The sequence below is a fragment of the Protopterus annectens genome, chromosome 11.part0 (assembly GCF_019279795.1).
Source record: "Protopterus annectens isolate FY-2018-M chromosome 11.part0, PAN1.0, whole genome shotgun sequence".
NCBI classification, from domain to species: domain Eukaryota; kingdom Metazoa; phylum Chordata; order Ceratodontiformes; family Protopteridae; genus Protopterus; species Protopterus annectens.
In genome coordinates, this window is record NC_056745.1 from 1230085872 (window position 1) to 1230108371 (window position 22500).

General features: G+C 38.2%; 1 protein-coding gene across 4 annotated transcripts in view; it reads right to left on the bottom strand.

Moving 5' to 3' along the window:
• The window catches only part of SHANK3 (SH3 and multiple ankyrin repeat domains 3), a 7266504-nt gene that overhangs the window by 5099405 nt on the left and 2144599 nt on the right, over positions 1-22500 (bottom strand). For all 4 annotated transcript variants that reach the window (XM_044088609.1, XM_044088608.1, XM_044088611.1 and 1 more), the window contains exon 5: positions 14304-14375. In XM_044088609.1, the coding sequence (XP_043944544.1) occupies positions 14304-14375 (72 nt within the window). The remainder of the gene's footprint in view (positions 1-14303; positions 14376-22500) is intronic.

Here is a 22500-nt window from a genome sequence, read left to right on the forward strand (position 1 = left end):
CTAACTACGTCCCCACTCTATGACCCAGGAAATGCATAGCTCATATTTAAATTTACTGCAGCCACTCACCATCCTGCCCAATTCCATATTTATTGGCAACTTTAACTACCCTTGTGTAAACTTTGAATTATACACAACCCCATACCTGCAAACATACTGCACCTGGTCTTCACTATTATAGGAGAATGCTGCACCCTCGCCCCCCACTGTAATGTCCTCTGTGGTAAGTTTGGACTACAAAGCTGTCTCCCTTAAAATAAAAATTAAAATATGTGGCCCAAACATACCCTGTACCATTTACAAACTATTTTAAAGACAAACTTCCAACTATTAAATGACAACATGACAAAATTTCCGTCTCCCCAAACCATGAGAACATAGCTGCCTATGTGGAATTGTTTAGAGAAACTATATACAATCACATTAAAAAATATACAGACACAGCTGTGCTTATTAGAATAAGCTCAGAACAAACTCTAAAAAAACAAGCCACCCTGGTGGAATCCAAACATCAATAAGCCATACAACATAAAAAAGAAAGTCATAGTAAAATTCAGAAAATATAGTGCCAAACAGGATGAAAACTCTCTCATCAATCTAAAAAACAACTCAGAGAGCAAATCAGGCAAAGCTTTCTTTAGCTATGTCCATAGCCTTGAAGGCTGTACACAACAATGAGCAAAGCTAACTGTGAATGGTGAAACCTATGCTCAGCCTGTAGATTTGGCAAATCTACTGGCTAATACACTCAGCTATAATTTTCCACGACAACCCCTCTAGAAATAACATCAAATATAATCCCCCAACCATCACTAGGAAACAGGTTCTAGATGCACTCTTCAAGGCCAAAAACAAAACAAAACAATGGGCCCCAATAATATTCCAGGATGTCTCCTGAATAGCATGAAACATGACTAATCAGGACCACTGGAGTCACTTTCTAAGTATTGTATCTAGTCAGGCTTTGTGCTGCATGAATGGAGAACTGCAAAAGCCATCCCTTTGCATAAGGGCAGACCTTCTTACAGACCCAGTAGTCTGACTAGTCTTGTATGCAGACAAACAGTTGGTGACACACACATGTTGGAGCAACAAATCCATGGTCAGAATTAGCATGGAAAAAATTAATAATGGCACTGAAAATCTCCAGACACTGGATACAATCCTTTTTTTTTCAAGGGATGCCCATGCTTGGTCTATCTGGTAGACTTCTCACAGAAGGTCAGCAAAGAAATGGATGAGGTCAAAATGGGAAATATCACCTACTTGACCATCAAGCCATGCAGACATTGCAAACAAACTCATGGAATTTGGCATAATCCCCTATGTTACATGCTGGATTGTTTGCTTACTCTCAGATAGGACCCAGGAAGTTAAAATGGGGGAGTCCACCTCCAGAAAGAGGTCAGTCATGAATCCGTCAAGGCTGGGTCTTTTCGTTTTTGGCATCTACTTTACATCTACAAGGCCAATATCTACGGCCTTTAACTGACCAAGTCTGCAGATAACTGCAAGTTAGGAACATAAAATCCCCAAGCCAGTAATATCTGCCAGGAAGGGTTAATACAGACAAACAATTGTTGCCGTAGACATGTTGAAGGGACAAGTACATGTCTCAGGGCATAGTCCTTCTATGGAAAAGGCTTTCCATCTGTGGAAGCAGAGTTCTTTCCTCACCCTATTCAAGCATGATTTAGACCAGTGGATGGGAAATCAGAAAGTCATGCTTGGTCTGTCACTCCTCTCTCTAATGGATAGAATCAGCTTGCAAATGTTTGACCATGCATGCCTTAGCTTATACATACCCTAAAAATAACCACTAGGGGTCTGAGTTTGTTGGATAGATTTGGGATACATGGCTAGGCTTAAAACGGCCATTTTGGTTATTAACCTAGTATATACTAATGAAGCTATGAACCTAATATTAGAATTCCTATTTTTTTTATTTTTTTTCAGTGGGTTATTTGGATGTGGGATGCAACTTTCACTTAGCAGTGAGTGGGTGGTCATCCTGGACCACTTCCGTGCTGATTGGCTTCACTACCCTTGGTGTAACAATAGATATACTGTCAGTCCCTTGATGCCTTGGGAATTTGTTAGACAGTAAGAAAAAAATCTAAAAGGTAGAGGGAAGGAAAACATTTGTGGCAGGGTTTTAGGGATTAGGAGTTTCACTTGGCTGCCTGTCAGGCAAATGTTTTGTTGTTGTTTGTGGTGCCCCCTTTGTCTCAGGAGTGTTCTAGTTCTGTCAGGTTATTTCTGTTGTCTCCAAATCATCTCATTTTCTGCACCGGAGAAGCTTGGGAAAAGATTTTGCCTCTGTGAATGGGATCATAGTGCCGCCTGTCGCTTTTAGTATTTAGGATTATCTGTGCAGCTTAGCTTCTCTTCAGCAAGATAGCTAGAATTGAGTTGGCAGTCTGCAGGTTTGTGTCTGAAGTATTTCTTGGGTGGTATAGCCTAGTATGGATATACATGGTCTGTGGTGTCTAAAAAAAGAAAATGAGGTCACTTTAGAGAAACAAGCATTGTCCAGCTTATAAATTAGTCTACCGCTTTGAACAGACGTTTCCTTTAGTTTCCTGTTCATCATGGATATTTTGTGTTTTCATTGCCCATTAAAATATATATATATATATACATATATATATATATATATATATACATATATATATATATATATATATATATATATAAAACACATGTATTTATTTTATTTATTTATTGATTGATTTTATTTTACATTTGTTTACCAGGAAAGTCCGACTGGGCAGAGCCCATTTTCAGCAGAGGCACGGTGAGAAAAGCTTCACAAAACGTGACAGTACATACAACATCAGTAACAGTAAATACAGAAAGACAAAGAGGGGGTCTGCATTGCAAAGCCGAACTAAAACAAGTTCAAATATTGTAATATCGAACCCGAAAGTCTGAAAGTGGAATATAGCGAAGCTACAGCACATTGACTTTTTTCCGAGGGAAAAAAATCGGTGGTCCGTTTTTGGGGCTTTGCTATTTCCTCCACTGTGGTGCGATCTCGGAGTTGGTATATTTAAGCAGGGGGGGTGTGGGAGGCACAGCTGTCCATGTTGGGGGTGTAGGGTTCAGAGCCCCCCCTTCAGTTTAGGTTTAAAGTTAAGTTTTTTTGTTTTGCTTTTTTTTTGTCAGGAACAGTATTTTTTTTCCCTGGGGAAAAAAAAATCTCTGTTCTGTGGTTTCGGTTTTCTTGGGTTTTAAACATAATGTTCCAATATTACAACAATGAAACTCTTGTAAGTTCAACGTTGTGATATAGACCCGACAAAGAGTATATACAACATAAGTTACAGTAGATAAAGCAAGTTTAACAGTAGATACAATATCAGATATAGAACATAATATTGTGATATTATTTACGTAGCGCCTATGAGTATTAATTTACATTTGGAAGGGGAAAATAATTCTACATTTATCACACATTTAAGAAGAAAAAGAAGAAAAAGAAAAGCCATAAGACTAATAACACCATTGTCCAAGAGATAGGCTGAATAATCAATGAAAAGTTTACCTACTATCATGTGGAGTTTCCTCCACAGTGGTTTATTTACTAATCAGTTAATAGTAGGGCTATAGGTTTTGGTGGAGGATATGATTGGAGCCCTTGCCCTACTGAGGCTATACCGCTAAGGAGTACCACTTTGTAAAATATGCCCCTTGCCTTTTTTGTAGTCATACAGAGACCAAGTCCATCAATGTCCCTAGATTGGTAGGATTTTTCACTCACTTGATTGATACTTTGTTAAATCTAAATGATACTTTGCTTGATTTTATTGATACTTTGTTAAATCTAATACCTTTGGCAATTAATTTGACTAATACAATAAAGAATGTATCACAGTCATTAAGTATTAAGTAAAGGTCATGTATTCACTTAATAAATAATTCAAGTCAAAGACTTCTTTATTTCAGAAATTGCATATTAATCATCCTTAAGGCTTTAATATTTTAAAGTATTCCTGATTGTCCTTGATTATTTCTGGATATGTTCTGGTTTTGAAAATAAGAGGTCGAGAGCTATGCCTGCAAACATTATAGGGAAGGTGTTAGTTATGTTACACATCTTTCACATCTGTCCCATTCTGGTAGTATTATTCCTCAATTCAGAGATAGAAGCTTTAGAGCTATTTCTGATTGTCACTGTATTGTTTCTTTATTGTAGCTGTAGTCTAGTATTCATCAAGTTTTATTTATTTCTGTGCCTCGCCATTGGTGGGTAGTCATTTTACTTTTGGCCAAGTTAGTGGGCTTTTGCATATTCTGGTAGGAGTTGGGTCTGTTGGTCAAAAGCTATAAAGAATTGCTTCTTGGGTCTTGCATAAATGTATTAATATATATATAAAAGTGATGTCTTTCGGCTTTTCCCGGTTAGGAGTCACCACAGTGGAACTAGTCCACTAATGTTTGGCAGTGGATTTTTACAGTGCCGACGTGCCAGCCCGATGCCCAACCTTCAATTAAGGTGCACCCATTTACGCACGCACCTACCTGCGTGTCTTTAACGTCACTCAACAGTGGGGAGGATATGCAGACTCCACACAGAATGCATTGCAGCTGAGAATCAATCAGGAGAACCTCTTGCTGTGAGGCACCAATGCTAACCGCTGCACCACCGCGGCCTAAGTTTATTAATATATATATATATATATATATATATATATATATATATATTTTTTTTTTTTTTTTGTTAAGATAACAGCGTTGATTGAAGAAATGAGAGCACATTGGGATGATACTGTGTCACAGATGAAATCCTTTCTTGAAGAAGTAGCCAAAAAAGTCCACCAGGCCACTGATGACCATCAACTCCCAAGGTCATAAAAATAATATATGAAAAGACCTGGCTTGGAAAGCATTTCAAAGGAAGTTGGCATCACAAGCAAGAAGCTCAGGGGGGGTGACATACAAGAGACTTTGGCAAGTCAGAATCCTTGACCCCATTCAAACTTTGTCTGATGCATGGCAGGAAAAGCAAAAAACAATAGTGCAATGAAGATGAGTCCACAGAGAATGATTTGAGGTAGAGACAGTTACACAAAGAATATATTGCAGAAGTTTTAGATGCCTAGTCAGAGGATGGAAGAGCAATGATGTTCAATTTATTTTTGAAGACGGGTCTATTTCCCTTTCATGCAACAGAAAGGAATTGGGGAAGGTGGTCTGATCCCTATTCCACCTAATACTTATAATGAGGTATTCCACCAGCTACCCTGATTGGTGGGGATCAATTTAAGGGGATCATTCTCAGCTACCAAGTCAGCAAGTTGAACAATTGGTAGTTTTATTTGCCAGTCTGACTGTGTTTGGCATAGTAATTACTTAACCTAGGAAAATGCTTTCTGAACACTATTTGTAGATTTATTTTTAGTAACCACTTGTTTGATCAACTTAGTTCTACTGTTTGTGGTATCTATGTCTTAGAGATAAGATGAATTATCTAGAAGGGAGCTATGAACCCTAGCAGCATGCTTATTTGGATGGCAGTTTGCTGAATCTTGTTTCTGTTAGAAAAATTTTCATTATAACATTTTCAGTTTTGGTCAGATTAGAAATAGTAAATATTGGGTTTAGATTTGAGAAAGAAGGACTTATTTCAATAGAATAAAACATTAAGATGATTACAATTATAACATAAACAACTCATATAATAAGATTGGAGCTTGAATTGCAAAAATTAGTTATATAGGTTCATAGGTTCATAGGTTCATACTAGGCTATCTGCCCGAGGGCATTTACAAGCCTAGCCCATCGTTTTGTGGCTTACGCCACCCCTTTAGTATGGGGAACTATACACATTATTTTGCTGTGCCTCTGTCGAGCAGTGACACTGAGGTAATCCCTGGGGTATATCTGCGATCTCCCATCCATTGGTCAAGATTTCTCTTGAACAAGGCCAGGGAGGTGCTCTGCCTCACATATACCGGGATTTTGTTCCACAGCATAGGGAGTCTTTTGGTGATGAATCTATCCCTCCAGTACGTCCTATTAATAGCCGTGTCGAGGTTTAAGTCTCCCGCCCTTGTGGCTCTGATGGATCTAGATTTTTTGAGGTGAAGCATATTCATCAAATCTGGGTTTGACATGGCCTTGTATGTTAGGCAAAGGTCACCTCTGAGCAAGCGGTAAGCGACTGAATAGAGCTGGAGTTCTTTCAGTCGGGCAGCATAGGACAGATTTTTGAGACCCTTTATCCTTTTGGTGAGGAACTTTGTGGCCTCTCCAGCTGCTGCAAGTGTCGGGTCAGATACATTCGAATGGGGCATTGTACTCAATCATTGGTCTGATGAGTGATGAGTAAAGGCAGACTATGACCTCCCTTGATCTAGATGAGAATCCCTTCATGATAAGGTGGGCAATGTAGAAGGTCTTCCTAACTACTTTAGCTACATGGGTGTCGAATGACAGACTACTATCAACCTGGGTCCCCAGGTCCCTGATAACTTCTTCTGTGCTCAGTGGATTGCCACCTATTTGGTAGCTAGGGGTAACCTTGTTTTTCCCGAAGGGTATGACTATGCAGTTTTGGCATTTAACTTTAGGCCGTGGCTCTGGCACCAGTTATCCGTTTCTGTGAGACCCTTCTGAAGGATATCTGTGTCAGATGTGTTTTCTACTATGGCCGCCAGTTTGGAGTCATCTGCAAACTTTGTCAGCCATAACCCTCCTGTGTTTGCTTGTACTTCGGAAAAGTAGATGTCAAACAAGAGTGGGCCCAGGACTGAGCCCTGTGGGACACCACTTGTGACAGGCTTTGAGTCTGACATGGCGCCAGCAACTCTGACCCTGTGGGTTCTGTCACTCAGCCAGTTTGCAACCCATCTTGTGATGTATGGGTTAACATTTAAGCTGATGAGTTTTTCAATGATACCCGAGTGGGGTGTTGTATCGAAGGTCTTAGCCAGATCGAGGTAGGCTGTATGGACTGCCTTTCCCTCATCAATGGCTTTGGTGACTGTTTCAAAAAAGTCAACCAAGTTTAAAAGGCATGATCTGCCTTTGACAAAGCCAAACTGGGTTGGATCCAAAGTCTGCAAATTCCCTATGTGTTTATTTATGAGGTCCATTATGATCCTCTCCATGGCTTTGCAGATAAGGCTTGTCAAGCTAATGGGCCGGTAATTTCCAGGGTCGGTGGAGGCACCGCCTTTGTGAAGTGGGACCACAGTTGCAGTGCGCCACTCCCTGGGTACGTATCCAGAGGTAAGACTTTGATTAAACAGCTGTCCTAGCTGTGGGTTTAATTCCTCATTGAGTTTGTGGAGCACACAGCCGGGGACACCATCAGGTTCCATGGATGCTGTGTTTTTTGCTTTGGAGAGAGCAGTTCTCACTTGGGCGTTGGAGATGTTTGGGGGGCTGCAATTGTTTGGTATAGATATCTCTCCTTTTGGGGGAGGGGAGAAGTTTGCACTGAACCTGTCAGCCAGTATGTTGGCAATGTCTGTAGGATCAGTAATCTTCACATCATTTTGAACTAGTTCTGAGCATATCTGGGAGTTTCCTCCCAGGTTTCTAACATAGCTAAAGAAGGCCTTATGATTGTCTTTTGAGTCTTTAGCTATTTTTCTCTCGAAATTTGCTTTGGATGATTTTATGAGAGCTCTTAGTTTTTTACTTATAGTGATCAAGGGTGTCTTACATTTTAAGGATTTTGCTCTATCTTGTAGCAGCTTCCTCCTTTTGTTGTAGAGTTTGTTTATGGCTGGGGTCCACCAGACTGGACGCTTGCCTTTGGTACAAAGAGTCTTTGTTTTGCTTGGGATTGCCTTATCCATGCAGTCCTGCAGGTGCTGGTAGAAGGCACTTGTAAGTGATTCAGTGGCTTGAGTACTGTTTTCTGCCGGCTCGGGGGCCTTAAAGGAGACCACACTAGTCTTTAGAAGTGTGAAGTCGGTTTTCGAGAAGTTCTTTACTGTGGTCTTTTTTATTTCAGGTGTTGGTGGGATGAGGACCTCCAGCGAGATTAGTTTGTGATCTGATCTCACCAGTGAGGGGTATACTTCCGGTGTTGAACATTGTGCTCCCATGTTCGTGATGATGAGATCAAGTATGTTATCTCCTCTTGTGGGGATGGTGACTAGTTGTTCCATGGCATTTGAGTTTATGAATTCCAGGAACTTTTGGGCTAGGGTGTTTGGGCTTGAGTAGTGTTCCCAGTCTATATTAGGGTAATTGAAGTCACCTAGTATGATGGTGTTTGGTGATACATTTATCCCTCTAGTGTTTTCAGGAAGGCCATGTGAGGTTCCTGAGTTTGTGAGGGTGGCCTGTAACATGCTACAATTTGCAGAGCAGTCTTGCCTATGGTTAATTGCACCTGGATGGTCTCCGATGCATCGTGCATTGCCACCAGTCTTGAGGTGTGGGTGTCCTTGATGAATATGGATACCCCCTCCTTTCTTGGTATTGTCCGGATTTTGGGGCCGGAACGCATGATATGAGGTAAAACCTGATAGTGCTGGGGTGCTCTCAGGAGCCTTGAACCAGGTTTCTGTCACAGCACAGACATCGATGTTCTCCATACTGAGAAGGGCCTCGAGTGCGTGCATTTTGAGATTTAGACTTCTGGCATTGAGCAGCATTACCCTTAGTTTTTTTCCTTTATTGTGTTCTAGGGTGGTAGGTTTAGAATTTGAGCCTTGCCTAAAAAAGGCACTATGGGGGTGGCAAGAGCCTTTGCCAATATCCGGAATCCCAGGGGTGACAGGAGCAAGCCGTCCCTTGCGAAGCAGCGTGGCTTGTCCAGCATGTCATCCCAGGCAGGCAGACACTGGATCCCCTTTGAATGACACCAGTGTTTAAGCCAATTGTTAAAGCTGATCATCTTATGTCTGTATTGTGGCATCATTCTTGGTGAAGGTAGGATACTGCTCAAGGTCAGGGTCATACCTGCCTAGGCTACATAATCAGAGAGCTCCTCAATGTCTCTTTTCATGTAGTCCAAGGAGGTACGTCTCAGGTCGTTTACACCAGCGTGGACAATGACTGAGTCATATTTCTACCTGCTGTTGAGAGACCTGAGTGCTTGGGTTATGTGGCGGATTCTAGCGCCCGACAGGCAGCTTACTGTGACCTTCTCCTTACTCAGTCTGGTGAGCGGGAAGTCAGTGTGTCTGACTATGGAGTCACCAATGACTAGTGTGTCTGGCATTGTGTTTGGCCTTGAGGGCTGTGACTGTTTGACACTCTGACTGTGAGGTCTATGTGTTGCAGGTGTTGTGTTCTGAGGTGGTGGTTGTTTGGGTGTCTGCTTTGGTGGCCTCTGCTGTTTTGGTAGATTTTTGATCAGAGCCTCCGAGTATGTCTTTGTGTGTTTATGTGTATGATTTGAGGTTGTGATGGTACTATGTGAGACTGGGTCTATAGTGTGTGTGGTAACCTTCTCCTCCTGACTGGTCTTGCCAGTCCTATGTTGAGAGAGCTCAGCCTCCAGTTTGGCCGTATAGTTGCATCTCTCGCATATATTTGTGTTTTGTGGGAGGAGGAGAGGGTTGTCTGTGTACATGAGGCAATTGTAACATTGCCTCAATATTCCCAGGTTCACCAGCTGAGCAGGAGAGGACACTAGCAACTGATCACTCGACATGCTAGAAGGAATAGACAAAAAAACTTTAAAAAAGATTCCGGGGGACGTGGGTGACCGAGAAATGGGGGTTTGCCTTTTTGGGGTACTATCTATGACAAGAGTGCCATATCAAGGTAATAAGTACTGTAGGAGCAAGTGCTAGGTTTAACAGACAGAGAATAGTCTACTTGGAGTCAAGTAGAGATGATCTTTTTAGTTATAGGATCCGCTGATTAGATCAGTAGTATAGTTCGAGGAAGGTAGTTTTAAGGGAAAATTTGAAGAGTGGACTTTAGGTAGCCCGAGTAGTTTAAACCTGCTTAACCGGCGCTGCCCTAGTGTGCAACAGTGGCAACTCCGTGCTAAAGAGCGCTAAAACCCGCTTTATAGCAGGGGGCTGGAAAAGACAGGAAATGACCCAAAATGGCCAATAGACTACAAGTTACTGCCTTAAACCACTCCTCTAAGGACAAACAGGCAGCTCAGTACTCCCCACTCTCACTGGTGAGTAAAGAAACTTCCCCCTGACCAAACAAGGAAAATGGAGAAACACAGGAACCAACCTTTTTGAGGTAACAATTAAACTGGTAATATTTTACATGACTTTGATACCACTAATAAATGTGGCTTTCATTGAAACCAGTTTGCGTTTAAATTTTTGGTTTCCTGTATGAGATTTAACAGCTGGCTTTTACACCTTTTAGCATTTATGTGTGATGTCACAACTTGACATGAATGCTTTTGACTGAAATGTGTCTATTCTTCTGCCATTGGCGGAAAAAAATGAGTTTTTCACAACTTAAGACAATAGCGCATTTATAATGATCTAAATTCATAACAGAGTACTGAATTTTATTTGAACTCGTTGATACAATACTGAGTGTATCACACCTGGAAGCAATAACAAAGATAAATGAATGAAAAATTAATTGATGGACTCCACCCTCTCCATTTGTAACACAGTGGTACCATTATAAAATATCGCAGTTTCACACGTGAATCTAAGGCAAGAATTAAAATCTGTATATTTCCCAACAATAAAAAGAAACAGGTAATGCTGAACATGATCAGAACTGCATGTGGTTTATTTAAGAAATGTTTTCAAATGTTATTTTTCATTTTATTTATATGTTTAACTTAACAGTGACCTATTTGGACCTATTTAAGGTTCATCTCAAGAACAAAGTTAAACAAATACTGAATAACCACATAGTTATGATGTGTTTTAAGAAAATATATATATATGTATATAGATATATATATATATATATATATATATATATATATATATATATACAGTAAAATACACATCACTGATGTTTGTAGCATTTATACAAGCCATGTTAATTTATCCTTTGACATTTGAACTTAGTCATTGAACTTTTTGTGTTTTACTGTTTAACTTGTAAATAAAGGCTAGCACAGCTATGCAGAAATTGGGGGTGCTATCTCATACTGCCCATTTCTTAGAGTGGGATGCCTTCTCTCCAGAGTCTCAGACCATCCCTGTGTGTGTGTGTGTGTGTGTGTGTGTGTGTGTGTGTGTGTGTGTGTGTGTGTGTGTGTGTGTGTGTGTGTGGATGTGTCTGTGTCTGCGTGTGTGTGTCTGCATGTGTCTGTGTGGGAGAGAGAAAGAGAGAGAGAGAGTGAGAGAGAATGAAGTGTGAAAGTGATCGAACAATGCCCTGGTAGCAGCAGCACCAGTTTTACGCACCTTTCAACATTTTAGACATACTTGTTCATCTCTTAGTGCAAGAAATCTGGGCAAACCCTAACATAATGGGGAGACAAATGCTAATAGGAACACATTTTAAATATTGCTCTTATAAACGTATGAAGTTGCTAGAATAGCAGGATTTATGTTAGCATGTATTTTCTGAAGGATATGAAATCTTAAACTCAAATGCATGTCATTATTTAGTAACTTTATGTTTTAGATCATCCAATGGTTTGTCAAAAAATGCTTTTTTATGAGGAACAGACCAAAAACATGAAGCAAAAATCTGGGCATATGTACATTTGAGAGGTATGTTCTTAGGTCAAGGTATCAGGATAAGCCTAAAATAAATGGAACAAAGTCTAAAAATAGGAACATATTTTAAATAATTTATATCAGCATGCATTTTCTGAAGCAGATGTGAGTGCGTGAGAGAGAATGAGTGAGATCTAGCACTGGCAGCAGCAAAGAGGTTTACTTCTGGGCCCTTCAGCTGAAGAAATCTGGATGAATCCTAAAATAAAGGGGAACAAACACTCAAAAATAAGAACAGATTTTAATTATTGCTCTTATAAAATTACAGACTTACCTAAATAAAACAATTTGTGTTAGCATGAATGGTTTTGGAATAAAGGACCAAAAAAGTACAGTAAATGCCAGGATTTTTTAAGTGTCATATTTTGGATGCAAAATGCTTCCACCAATATACGACAGCAAGTATGAAACATTAGGTGGAGGAACTATTTTACATCAAAAATATATAAAAAAATAAAATATTACTTTAAATAAGTAAGTAAAACACAACAATTTTACAGAAAGCCCCATTCTCAAAGCACAATAATGCTCTCCAGGGTGTGTTTTAATGTGTAATTAACACCCTTCCAGAGGCATACAGGCCCTCTGCCCATGGCGTTGGGCCTCATAACACCACTGGGCTGGTGTTGATTATACATTAACACACCCCTTGTCTGGCAATATTGCTTCATAACGTCCCATCCATAGACTGCATGTTGCATTCTGCTCCCTTACCTGATAGTATAGACTTTGTCTAAAGAAATATTTCCATTCTGTAAATATCTGTTATACTTAAAAGGCTCTCTGAGCACAACTATGTTGCTTTTTCTGTGTATTTTGCATTAATATCAAGCATGCTGAATAATAATTATATGAACACTACGAATTTAGTTTTTATAACAAATAATCACAATACGTGTATGGAAATGTTTTGAATGCAATGATTTTTCATAGGACTTGGGGTGTTGCTGAAAAGCATTTCTAATCCACTCAACCAACGTAATTATCATTTTAAATAAATACATAACATTCAGCGCACCACATAATCCAGATAGTAACTCTGAGAATCCCATTGTCAAATGATCAATCCGTTGTTCTTTAGGAGCTTAACATGGTTAGTGTGACAGAACAATATTCTAATTTTGAAACTGTGACACCAAAGTGTAGAATCGGTGCTGTGAAGAAGTTATTGCTTGGTACTGCTACACTGACAAACTGCTTTCTTATATCACAACCGTAGTGTGACATTTAATAGCAATAGCAAGTAGAAACATTTTCTCAATGTTATTGTGGTGCGGTTTCCATGTGGCTGCATCTGCTTAAGTAAAATGGATTTCTGAGATGACACTAGTGGTGTAATGCTATTCTGTCATCATTACTATAAGAAAAAGGATCTAAAGTATATGGATTTCCAACAATAGCAAAACTTGTTCTGTGAATTATTCATCTTCATTAAGAATACATCACTTGTGGCCTAAATAATGTATTGCCAAGAACTGACTCTGCTGAACAACTTGCTGAATGCATGCTGGAAAATAAGTGAAATAATATTACATTTGGCACATATTTTTATTAAGGGTAAAAACTAAGATTCGTCACCAGGAACATTTTTCATGGCATTTATGTGCCTGATATTATCACATTTAATCACATCTAAATGAATAGTTTATTTGTACAAAGAGCAAGGAAATCTAAGTACAACTTTTCAGTTATGTCTAGCTGTTTCCTCTCCTACTCCCTTTATAAATGAACACTTGCCAATCTCTCCATCACTGCTCAAAGTTTAGTTCCTTTACTCATTTCAAGCACATAATTCAGCTTACATTAGGCTCATTTTACCTTCCTTCTGCTACACTTTAACATGGACAACAGTTTTATCAGCAGATCCTTCCTAATCCTTAATGGACACTTTTTTGCTGGTTTCTTTCTCACATATCAGTGCAATCTTTATGCTCTAATCAACATGCACAATTGTTTGCAGCAGTATTAGTCACAAAGCATATATTGTCAAAGGTTATTAAATTTATAGTTTAAAAATGTTTTTAAAGTAGCTTTTGCAGTGATGCAAACATTAGGCTTAAAGCACTCCAAGAGTTGAAAAACAGCACAGTCCCTCCACATGCTATCTTCTTATTCTATTCTATTCTATTCTATTCTATTCTATTCTATTCTTCTGAATTTAAAATCAAAGCTTTTAAATCACACTAATGCTGAGACAAGTAAGCCCTTTTAATATGTAATCTAACCAACAATGCAATGAATTTATTTCAAACTACAGTTGTTTATAATTTAGAATTTAGTCCATATAGTTTCACTACCCTGTCATCTCACCCATTGCCACATACTCTCCACAATTCAGTTTCAGGCCAAACAAAAATGCTTGAAACAATTAAACATCAACTATGATCTCTCGGTGTACAGTCTAATTGTTGCAGTTGAATATGCGGTTGAAAGGTTTTCAGTTCAAACATTAATAACTCCATCTAGCAAATACAGACAACAGAAATATTTCAGTGCATCACATTCTCCAAGAAGATCTGATTTCCTCCCAAAAACAGAAAAATATACCAATAAATGCCCATTGTCATAGTCATTGATCACATCATTGAGTAGAGTTAATAGCCTGCAGTCTACAACTAGTCCTATGGCAAGCTAGGAAAATATGGGGCAATGCTCTTCAGTGTCACTTACCTTCGTATGAAGTTTCGCCAGCTGCTTGTCATCGACATGGAATTGAGTGTAAACTCGCCTTTTATATCGAAACTAGAAAGAAAAACAAAACACATTATGTCTACTAAAACAAAATTTCAGTTTGAGAAATCTAAACAACATACCCTCATAATTAAGGATAGATTGCAATAATAACTTTTATTTATTTTATTTATTTTGCTTTTGTTTACTAGATTTGTCAAACTAGGTTTAGTTAAAATTCCCAAACAGTAACAAACATGGCTTTAAATCACTCTATATAGAAGTAACTTTATTAAAACAGAAGGTAAGCACTTTCACAGAGTAACCTCTGCTTCATCAGACCATCACAGAACACAAAATCTCAGTGCTATTTAAAATAAACACTCAACCAATCACAAAAGTTCAGCGACCATGTGATAATATTAATTAAAAAACCCTCCCAAACAGTAAAAGCAGCCTACCATTTGTTAAAGACATAACAATAAAACAATATTCCCATCATCAAATATAAAGATTTGTTAAGCTTATTCCAAACACAGTAATAAATCATAAAAAACATCGAGCAGTCTCTATATGTTGCTGTAAACCTGACCATAAACAAAGATAAATGCATTAAATGTAGAAGCAGAAAGAGTATCAGGAACTTTCTTGAATTTACAGGTGTAACAAAAATGAAAAACCTAATAAATGTCCTGCATAAACCTTGCACACTCACTAAAAACAACATCACAAAATTTAGACTTATTAAAACTAGTTATGTAGTTGTACACGTAGCAAAGGAAGAAAAAATAATATTCTAATGGAAAACTGAGATAAAAACAAAAGCTGAATAAAGGTTCTTGGGTAACAAATAAAAAGAGAACACTACACAAAAGGTTGAACAAGGAACACAACAGAAAAAAATGTTTATGTATCAAGACCTATCAGTGCCGCAATGCTCTTTTCTTTAAAACAGGTTTAAGGGAGACCCACTCATTTAAACATGGTTCAACATAAGCTTTCAGCAGTAAAATCCATCTCTGTTCACATACTTCAGTTCTGTTCTTCTTATCAAATTCCTTAGGATAGCGACTCATTAACTCTAACACAAAAAACTTAAAGTAGTTCCTTTAAACATAATGTGCTTGGGTAACGCACTAGTGTTTTTACATCTGGCTATATCCTTCAAGTGTTCCAAAATCTTATCCTTAAAAAGTCTATTGGTCTTCCCAATATAGAAGGCACTGTATGTGCAACAAGTAGCAAAATATACAAGGTCCTTGCTTTTGCAATCAGCGTAAAAGTCTAAATCGATGGTGACACCAGAAATATTATGTGTAAATGAGGTACATGTAAAGTTGTGATCACAAGTTATGGCATCTAAAGGTCGCCTTCCTTTCTGACTCGGGTATCACAACATTAACAAAAATCACACCACCTCCCTTGTGATGTTCACCACTGAAACTTCATCAAAGTAAAACTCAACAAACATTGTCTCCACTTTCAAATAACTGCTCATGAAATCACTTGAGGCTTAACCTCCAATCACAATAAAAATGAATCCACAAACATCAAAAATAAAAATGATTAATAAATTACATTAAAATGGAACTAAAGATGGTGTTCTTACTCTGTAGGTAGTTTCAGATGCCCAAGTACTTTCTCAGTAATCCACTTAGTACGGAGAATAAAAAAAAGGAAGGACTTCAATTTTAAACCATGTTAACTAAATCTACAGACTAATTTCTTGTCTGACAAAGTCAGCAATATTGTGAAGAAAGGAAGGAAATAAATAATTCTATACATAGAATTAAGGGTATTACTTAAGTTTTAGTGCTAATAATTGTTAGTTTGTTGGTGCAAATTACTGGCAGGATAAAGATTGTTTGCCAAAGAATTGCAACAGATAATGAACAGCATATCTGCACTAAGTTGTCTAGGTAGAGTGATCAGAGACAAGAAATTAGAAACAAGAAGATGCCCTAACAGTGAGCCTATATGACTAGACTCTGTATATGTGTATTCATTCTGTTAATACATTTGCAATAAAAAATTAGTAAATAAATGGAGACTAGAGATCGATGTTCAGTTTGGCTGCAAGCTGACTTGCTAAGCTCAGTATCTCATGTATAAGTGTACTGTGAATTTAAAGTATCCCCTCCACATTTTTATCTGCACTAGAAAGAATGACATAGGTATAGTTTGGTGAATCCCAAATTCTCATCATCAAGGAGGGATAAGGGTACATAATACATCAGGATGTTTAGCTCTTTATGTAAGACAGCAGATAAAATTAACAGATCAGGCAAACAAATATGGTGGAGCTGAGGCATTGGTGTTCATGGTGGATAGTGGAAATTTTGTGACCATCCACACTGTAGATAGGAAAGAGAATCTCTTGTTATGTGGATAAAAATGTATTTAATGTTTCAGGTAGTATTGTTGAAATGGTAGAAAAAACAGTCGAAATGCTGATGTATAAAGCATGGTACTTCGTAAAGAAAGCTGCGCTCATTGTACTCAGTCACTTGAGTACTAAAATCCAAAATCATCTTTCATGTCCTTCAATAACACTTTCCACCACTCAAAGGCTAAAGTGGCAGTAGTTAGACTCACCATACTTGGCTGGAGGTACCTTTTGCGGCAAGTAGGCTCATCCCTTTTAAGAGTCACCAGTAAATTTGATAAAATGCATAGTTAGCCGAAGGAACAATGTAGCTTTGTAAGCAACATGATTTAAAGGTATGGAGTCTATCTATTCTCAATGTTGCCAATTCTTCAGACTATATTTAGTGTCCTGGAAATAATTTATCCAGAAAAGAAATAAATAAAACAAGTTTTAGGAAGATTATTATGTACAGTCAGTTTACTAAGAGTTAATTCAATTTCCAAACTAGCTATTTAAATGATTAGCCATATCAAAATTATTAAATAATGTCTCAGCATCAAACTTAAATGGACCTCATGAAAAACAACGCATGATGCCTTGCATGTAACAACGCTGTCAGTGGAGTAGGTAATTAAATCTTCTTTATATTATGATCTAGTATTTAGTTCACAGGTGTCACAGTTTTTCTTTTTTTTTTCTTTGAATTTTGATCATGTTTATATCTATTTAAGATATGTGCTTTTATTTCTATGTAATCATAGCAGTCGCTTTGGTCATGGTACAATTCTGGAACCTTTAGGTTAAAGATTTGACTCTCATTGCCATGTTATCTCTTATTAATGACAAAAAATTGTTGAATAAATTACAGCATGCTAATTTTATTACCTTTGTATTAAGCAGACTCAATGAATATGCATTATTTTATTTCTTATTCAAATAACTCATGTCAGTTCTTTCATGAGCCATAAACCAGCTTACTGATAAAATGCGTAATCATCTAATGACACAGCAAAATGATTAGATAATCCTGGTGGATATTCTTTCCCAGGCTTATGCATTAGACTATGTTAGAAAATAATAAATCAAAAATGATTTCAGCATATTGCAATAGGAACACAGTGGTCATAGCTCTACCTAATCAAAACTCCCATACAACAAAAATCTGGGGACAGAGTTCACGTCTTGTTAAGACATCTGAGATCTGCTAGGATCGGGTGTAAAAAACAAAACTTTATCCTTCCATTCTATCATGTTTTCAATAACCTCCTTTATCCATTAAAGAGACTTGGCAAGACTACTGGATATCTCAAACAAAATAAAATCACATATGATCTGCAAATGGCCGGATGGATTTAAGGTGGGGTTACATAAAGAAGTTGAGCAATTTATTTTAAGTGCTAAAATAGTATCACATATTTCTATGTGTACTATTTCAGAAAGTTAAAACTCATTTCAGTAATTTTAACTACAGTCTGCTTCTTTTATATGTATGTAGAACTGAGATCTATATCTATATCTATAGCTATATCTATATCTATATCTATATCTATATCTATATCTATATCTGTATCTGTATCTGTATGCATGTAATAGGTTTTAATCAGTGAATATAGGTTCATAGGTTCATAGGTAGGTACTAGGCTATTGCCCCTAAGGCCTATATAAGCCTAGCCAAAAAGTTACCCTTGCTTTCACCACACAAAAAAATTATTTTCCTGTGCTCCTGTCAAGCAGAGGCACAGGAAAATAATTTTCTTGGGTGGCGAGAGCCAGGGTACCTTTTTGGCTAGGCTTATATAGGCCCTAGGGGCAATAGCCTAGTACCTACCTATAAACCTATGAACCTATATTCACTAATTAAACCTATGACATGCATACAGATACAGATATAGATATCAATATAGATATAGATATAGATATAGATATAGATATAGATATAGATATAGGAGTCTACTTCATTTGCCCTAACTTCCAATTGACCGACACCCATTTGCCCGACACCAGATTACCACAATTTCATTTAACCGAAATTTCATTTGACCTACACTTCATTTGACCAACAAGTATTATTGGCAAGTAAATGGGATATGCCTCCTTCCCCACTGTTGTGTAGCATATCCCATTTACTTGCCAATAATACTTGTCGGTCAAATGAAATTTTGGTCAAATGGGGTCGGGCAAATGGGTGTCGGTCAATCGGAAGTTAGGGCAAATTAAGTAGATCCAGATATAGATATATAGAATATGTTTATTGTGCGCTAAAATTCTAAGAAAATTAGTAGGTGGTAAAGGTACTTGAATTATGTTAGTCAGTGTCAGGAGGCTGAATATAACATAGATTCATAGGTTCATAGGGAGGTACTAGGCTATTGGCCCTAGGGCCTATATAAGCCTAGCCAAAAAGGTACTCTGGCTTTCGCCACCCAAGTAAATTTTTTTCCTGTGCCCCTGACAAGCAGAGCCACAGAAGTGATCCCCGGGGTGAATTTCCTATTTCCCATCCAATCATCAAGATTTTTCTTGAAGAGTGCTAATGAGGAGCTGTGTTTGACATAGATAGGTAGTCTGTTCCAGAGTATGGGAAGTCTCTGGGACAGGAATCTATCCCTCCAGCATGTTCTGTTTATTGTGGTGACAAGGTTTAGGTCTTAGAGCGTGTAGCTCGAAGGGATTGGGATTTCTTTAAGTGGAGCATGTCCAACAGCAATGGATTTGACATAGCTTTGTATGTTAGGCAGAGATCGCCCCTGAGTAGATCGCACCTGAGTAGGCGATATGCGACAGAGTAAAGTTGGAGTTTTTTGAGACAGTCTGCATAGGGCATCTGTTTGAGGCCAGTAATCCTCTTTGTGAGGTATTTCTGTGGCTTTTCCAGTTGTTGTAGATGTCTAGTGAGGTACATACCAATAAGGGCATTGTACTCTATAATGGGTCTAATGAATGACGAGTAGAGAGGAACAATGACCTCTTTTTTCCTGGATGAGAAACCTTTTGTGATGAGGTGTGCCATGTAGAAGGATTTCCTGACTACTGTGGCAAAGTGATTATCAAACGAGAGACTACTGTTAACCTGTGTCCCAAGGTTTCTTATCACAATTTTGGTGTTAAGTAGACTACCGCCTATGTGGTAGCTCATAGGAACAGAGTTTTTACCAAAGGGGATGACAATGCACTTTTTGGCATTGAGCTTGAGGCCATGGCTTTGACACTAGGCATCTGTCTCAGTGAGGCCCTTTTGTATGATGTCCACATCATTAGGAGTTTTGATTATGGCTCCTAGTTTGCAAGTCATCTGTGAACTTCGTTAGCCAAAGACCTTTTGTGTTAGCTTGTACTTCAGAAAAGTAGATACCAAACAGGAGAGGATCCAGGTCTAAGCTCTGTGGTACTCCACTTGTCAATGGTCTGATGTCAGATTTGGAGTTTGCTACTTTCACAGTATGGGTTCTGTCAGTGAGCCAGTTGGCAACCCATCTTGTGACAAAGGGATTTATACCTAGTTTATTGAGTTTATCTATAATTCCAGAGTGGAGGATAGGGTCAAAAGCCTTGGCAAGATCTAGATAGGCTGTGTGAACCACCTTACCCTTCGTCTACGGCTTTGGTGACTGCTTCAAAAAAGTTTATCAGGTTTAGGAGACATGATCTGCCTTTTACAAACCTGAACTAGTTGGGGTCCAGAGTCTGGAGATTACCAGTGTCTCTGTTTATAAGTTCCATGATGATACGTTCCATGACCTTTCAGACCTGGCTCATTAGGCTAATGGGGTAGTAGTTCCCGAGGTCCGTGTTGGCTCCCCCTTTGTGGAGTGGGATAACTGTTGCTGTGCACCATTCAGTGGGCACAAAGCCTGAGGTAAGGCTATGATTGAACATGGTGCTTAGGTGGGGTGCCAGTTCATTCTGTAGTTCATGCAGCCTGGGATGTTGTCAGGTCCCATGGATGCTGTGTTCTTGGCTTTGGAGAGTGTGTTTTTTACCTGTGCAGCCATGATTACAGGAAATTTGCATTCTTCCGGTATAGAGATGGACCCTTTAAGGGGTGAGAGGGGAGTAAAGTCAGCACTGCACCTATCTGCCAGGATGTTGGCAATATCAGTTCTGTAAATTTAGTGCCATTGTGCTGTAACTCAGAGCAGATATGAGTGTTGCCATTGAGATTCTTGACATAGCTAGTGAATGCTTTGTGGTTGTCTTTAGAATCAGTGTTGATTTTGTTTTCATAACTAGCTTTGGAGGATTTTATGAGGGATCTCAGCTTCTTACTGAGGCTGACCAGGGAGTTCCTCCAATCATGGGATTTTACTCTTTTTTGCAACAGTTTCTTTCTTCTGTTGTAGAGTTTGTTTATGGAAGCAGATCACCAGATTGGCTTCTTTTTCTTGGAGGATAGCATCTCGATTCTGTTAGGGATCATAGGATCCATGCAGTCGTGTAAGTGCTTATAAAGTGTTTTTGTGTAGGATTCAGCAGTCATACCTCTATTGTCTGTCTGCATGGGTGTCGCAAAGTTTGCCACTTCTGTTTTAAAAAGTGTGAAGTTGACTTTGGAGAAATTTTTTATGGTGGTTTCCCTAATGGGGAGGTGGGGGCGGGATGTGGATATCTAGGGTGATTAGCTTGTGGTTGTATCTGTCCAATGAGGAATTGACCTTTGGTGTGGAATACCAGTCACCCATGTTGGTAATAACCAGGTCTAGCAAACACCAATAAACGTCCACAAACCACAGAAGCTTCAAAACACCAAAGCCCCAAGAAACAGATGTGAAAAACTCACAAAATTTAATATTCAAGTATAATTAAAAACAATCGCTCAAGGCTCCAGTTAATAAAGTGCTTCAATGCCCAAAATGTGGTCACAAAACAAATAAAGGTTTAAATGTCCAAAATAGTTAAAAGCACACAGTCCCAACTCTGGTTTTCAAGGCAGCCATACAAAAACTAAAATCCAGTGTGTAAAGCGAACTTCTTTAAACGACCTTCTCAAGCAATGGTTAAGTTTAAATAGTTCCTTCTTTCATTGCTGTCAAATCAGGAAGAGGCTCGAATCAACTTGTTTCGTAACAGTAACTTTTAAAATTTAAAGAAAAATGTACTAATGAATTAATTAAATTACATTACATTAAATTACATACTGTGTATTCAAATGTTATATATTCAGATGCTATAAATGGCTAGTACCCATATCCTTAATTATTAAACAAGGGATTTTAGGTTATACCAAAAAATGTTATGAAAAGAGAAGTATAAAGTTGCACTACCTCCATCCCTCGTACTGGATGTAGTTATACCATCCACAAAGTTACAACAAAAAAATAATAAAATAATAAAATAAAATAAAATAAAATAATGAAATAAAGTAAAAAGTGTCTACCTCCATAAAAATAATTTCACTTGATGATTTAATGTGGGGGGTTTAATACTAACAGCTAATAAACTAACCCTAACACTGAACAACTCAATTACAAATCCCTTGTCTATGTACAAAATGTATGTATATGTGTAATAAGTAATAATAAAAATAAGAATAACATAAAATAAAACTTGTGGGAAATATTAGTAGTGCACATCAAAAGGACATAGTGTCCCCTGGTATTGCTCTTAGACTCAAATTTCATGTGTTACCTGTATAAACCTCTTAATTTTAAAATACATGCAATACTGCAATAACCAGGTCTAGGATATTGATGCCCATGGTGGGGGTGTAGATAAGTTGATCCAAGGTGTTGGAATTTATGTATTCCAGAAAACGTTGAGCAAAAGAGTTGGTACATGAGTAGTTTTCCCAGTTAATGGTGGGGTAGTTGAAATCTCCCATTATTAGGGTGT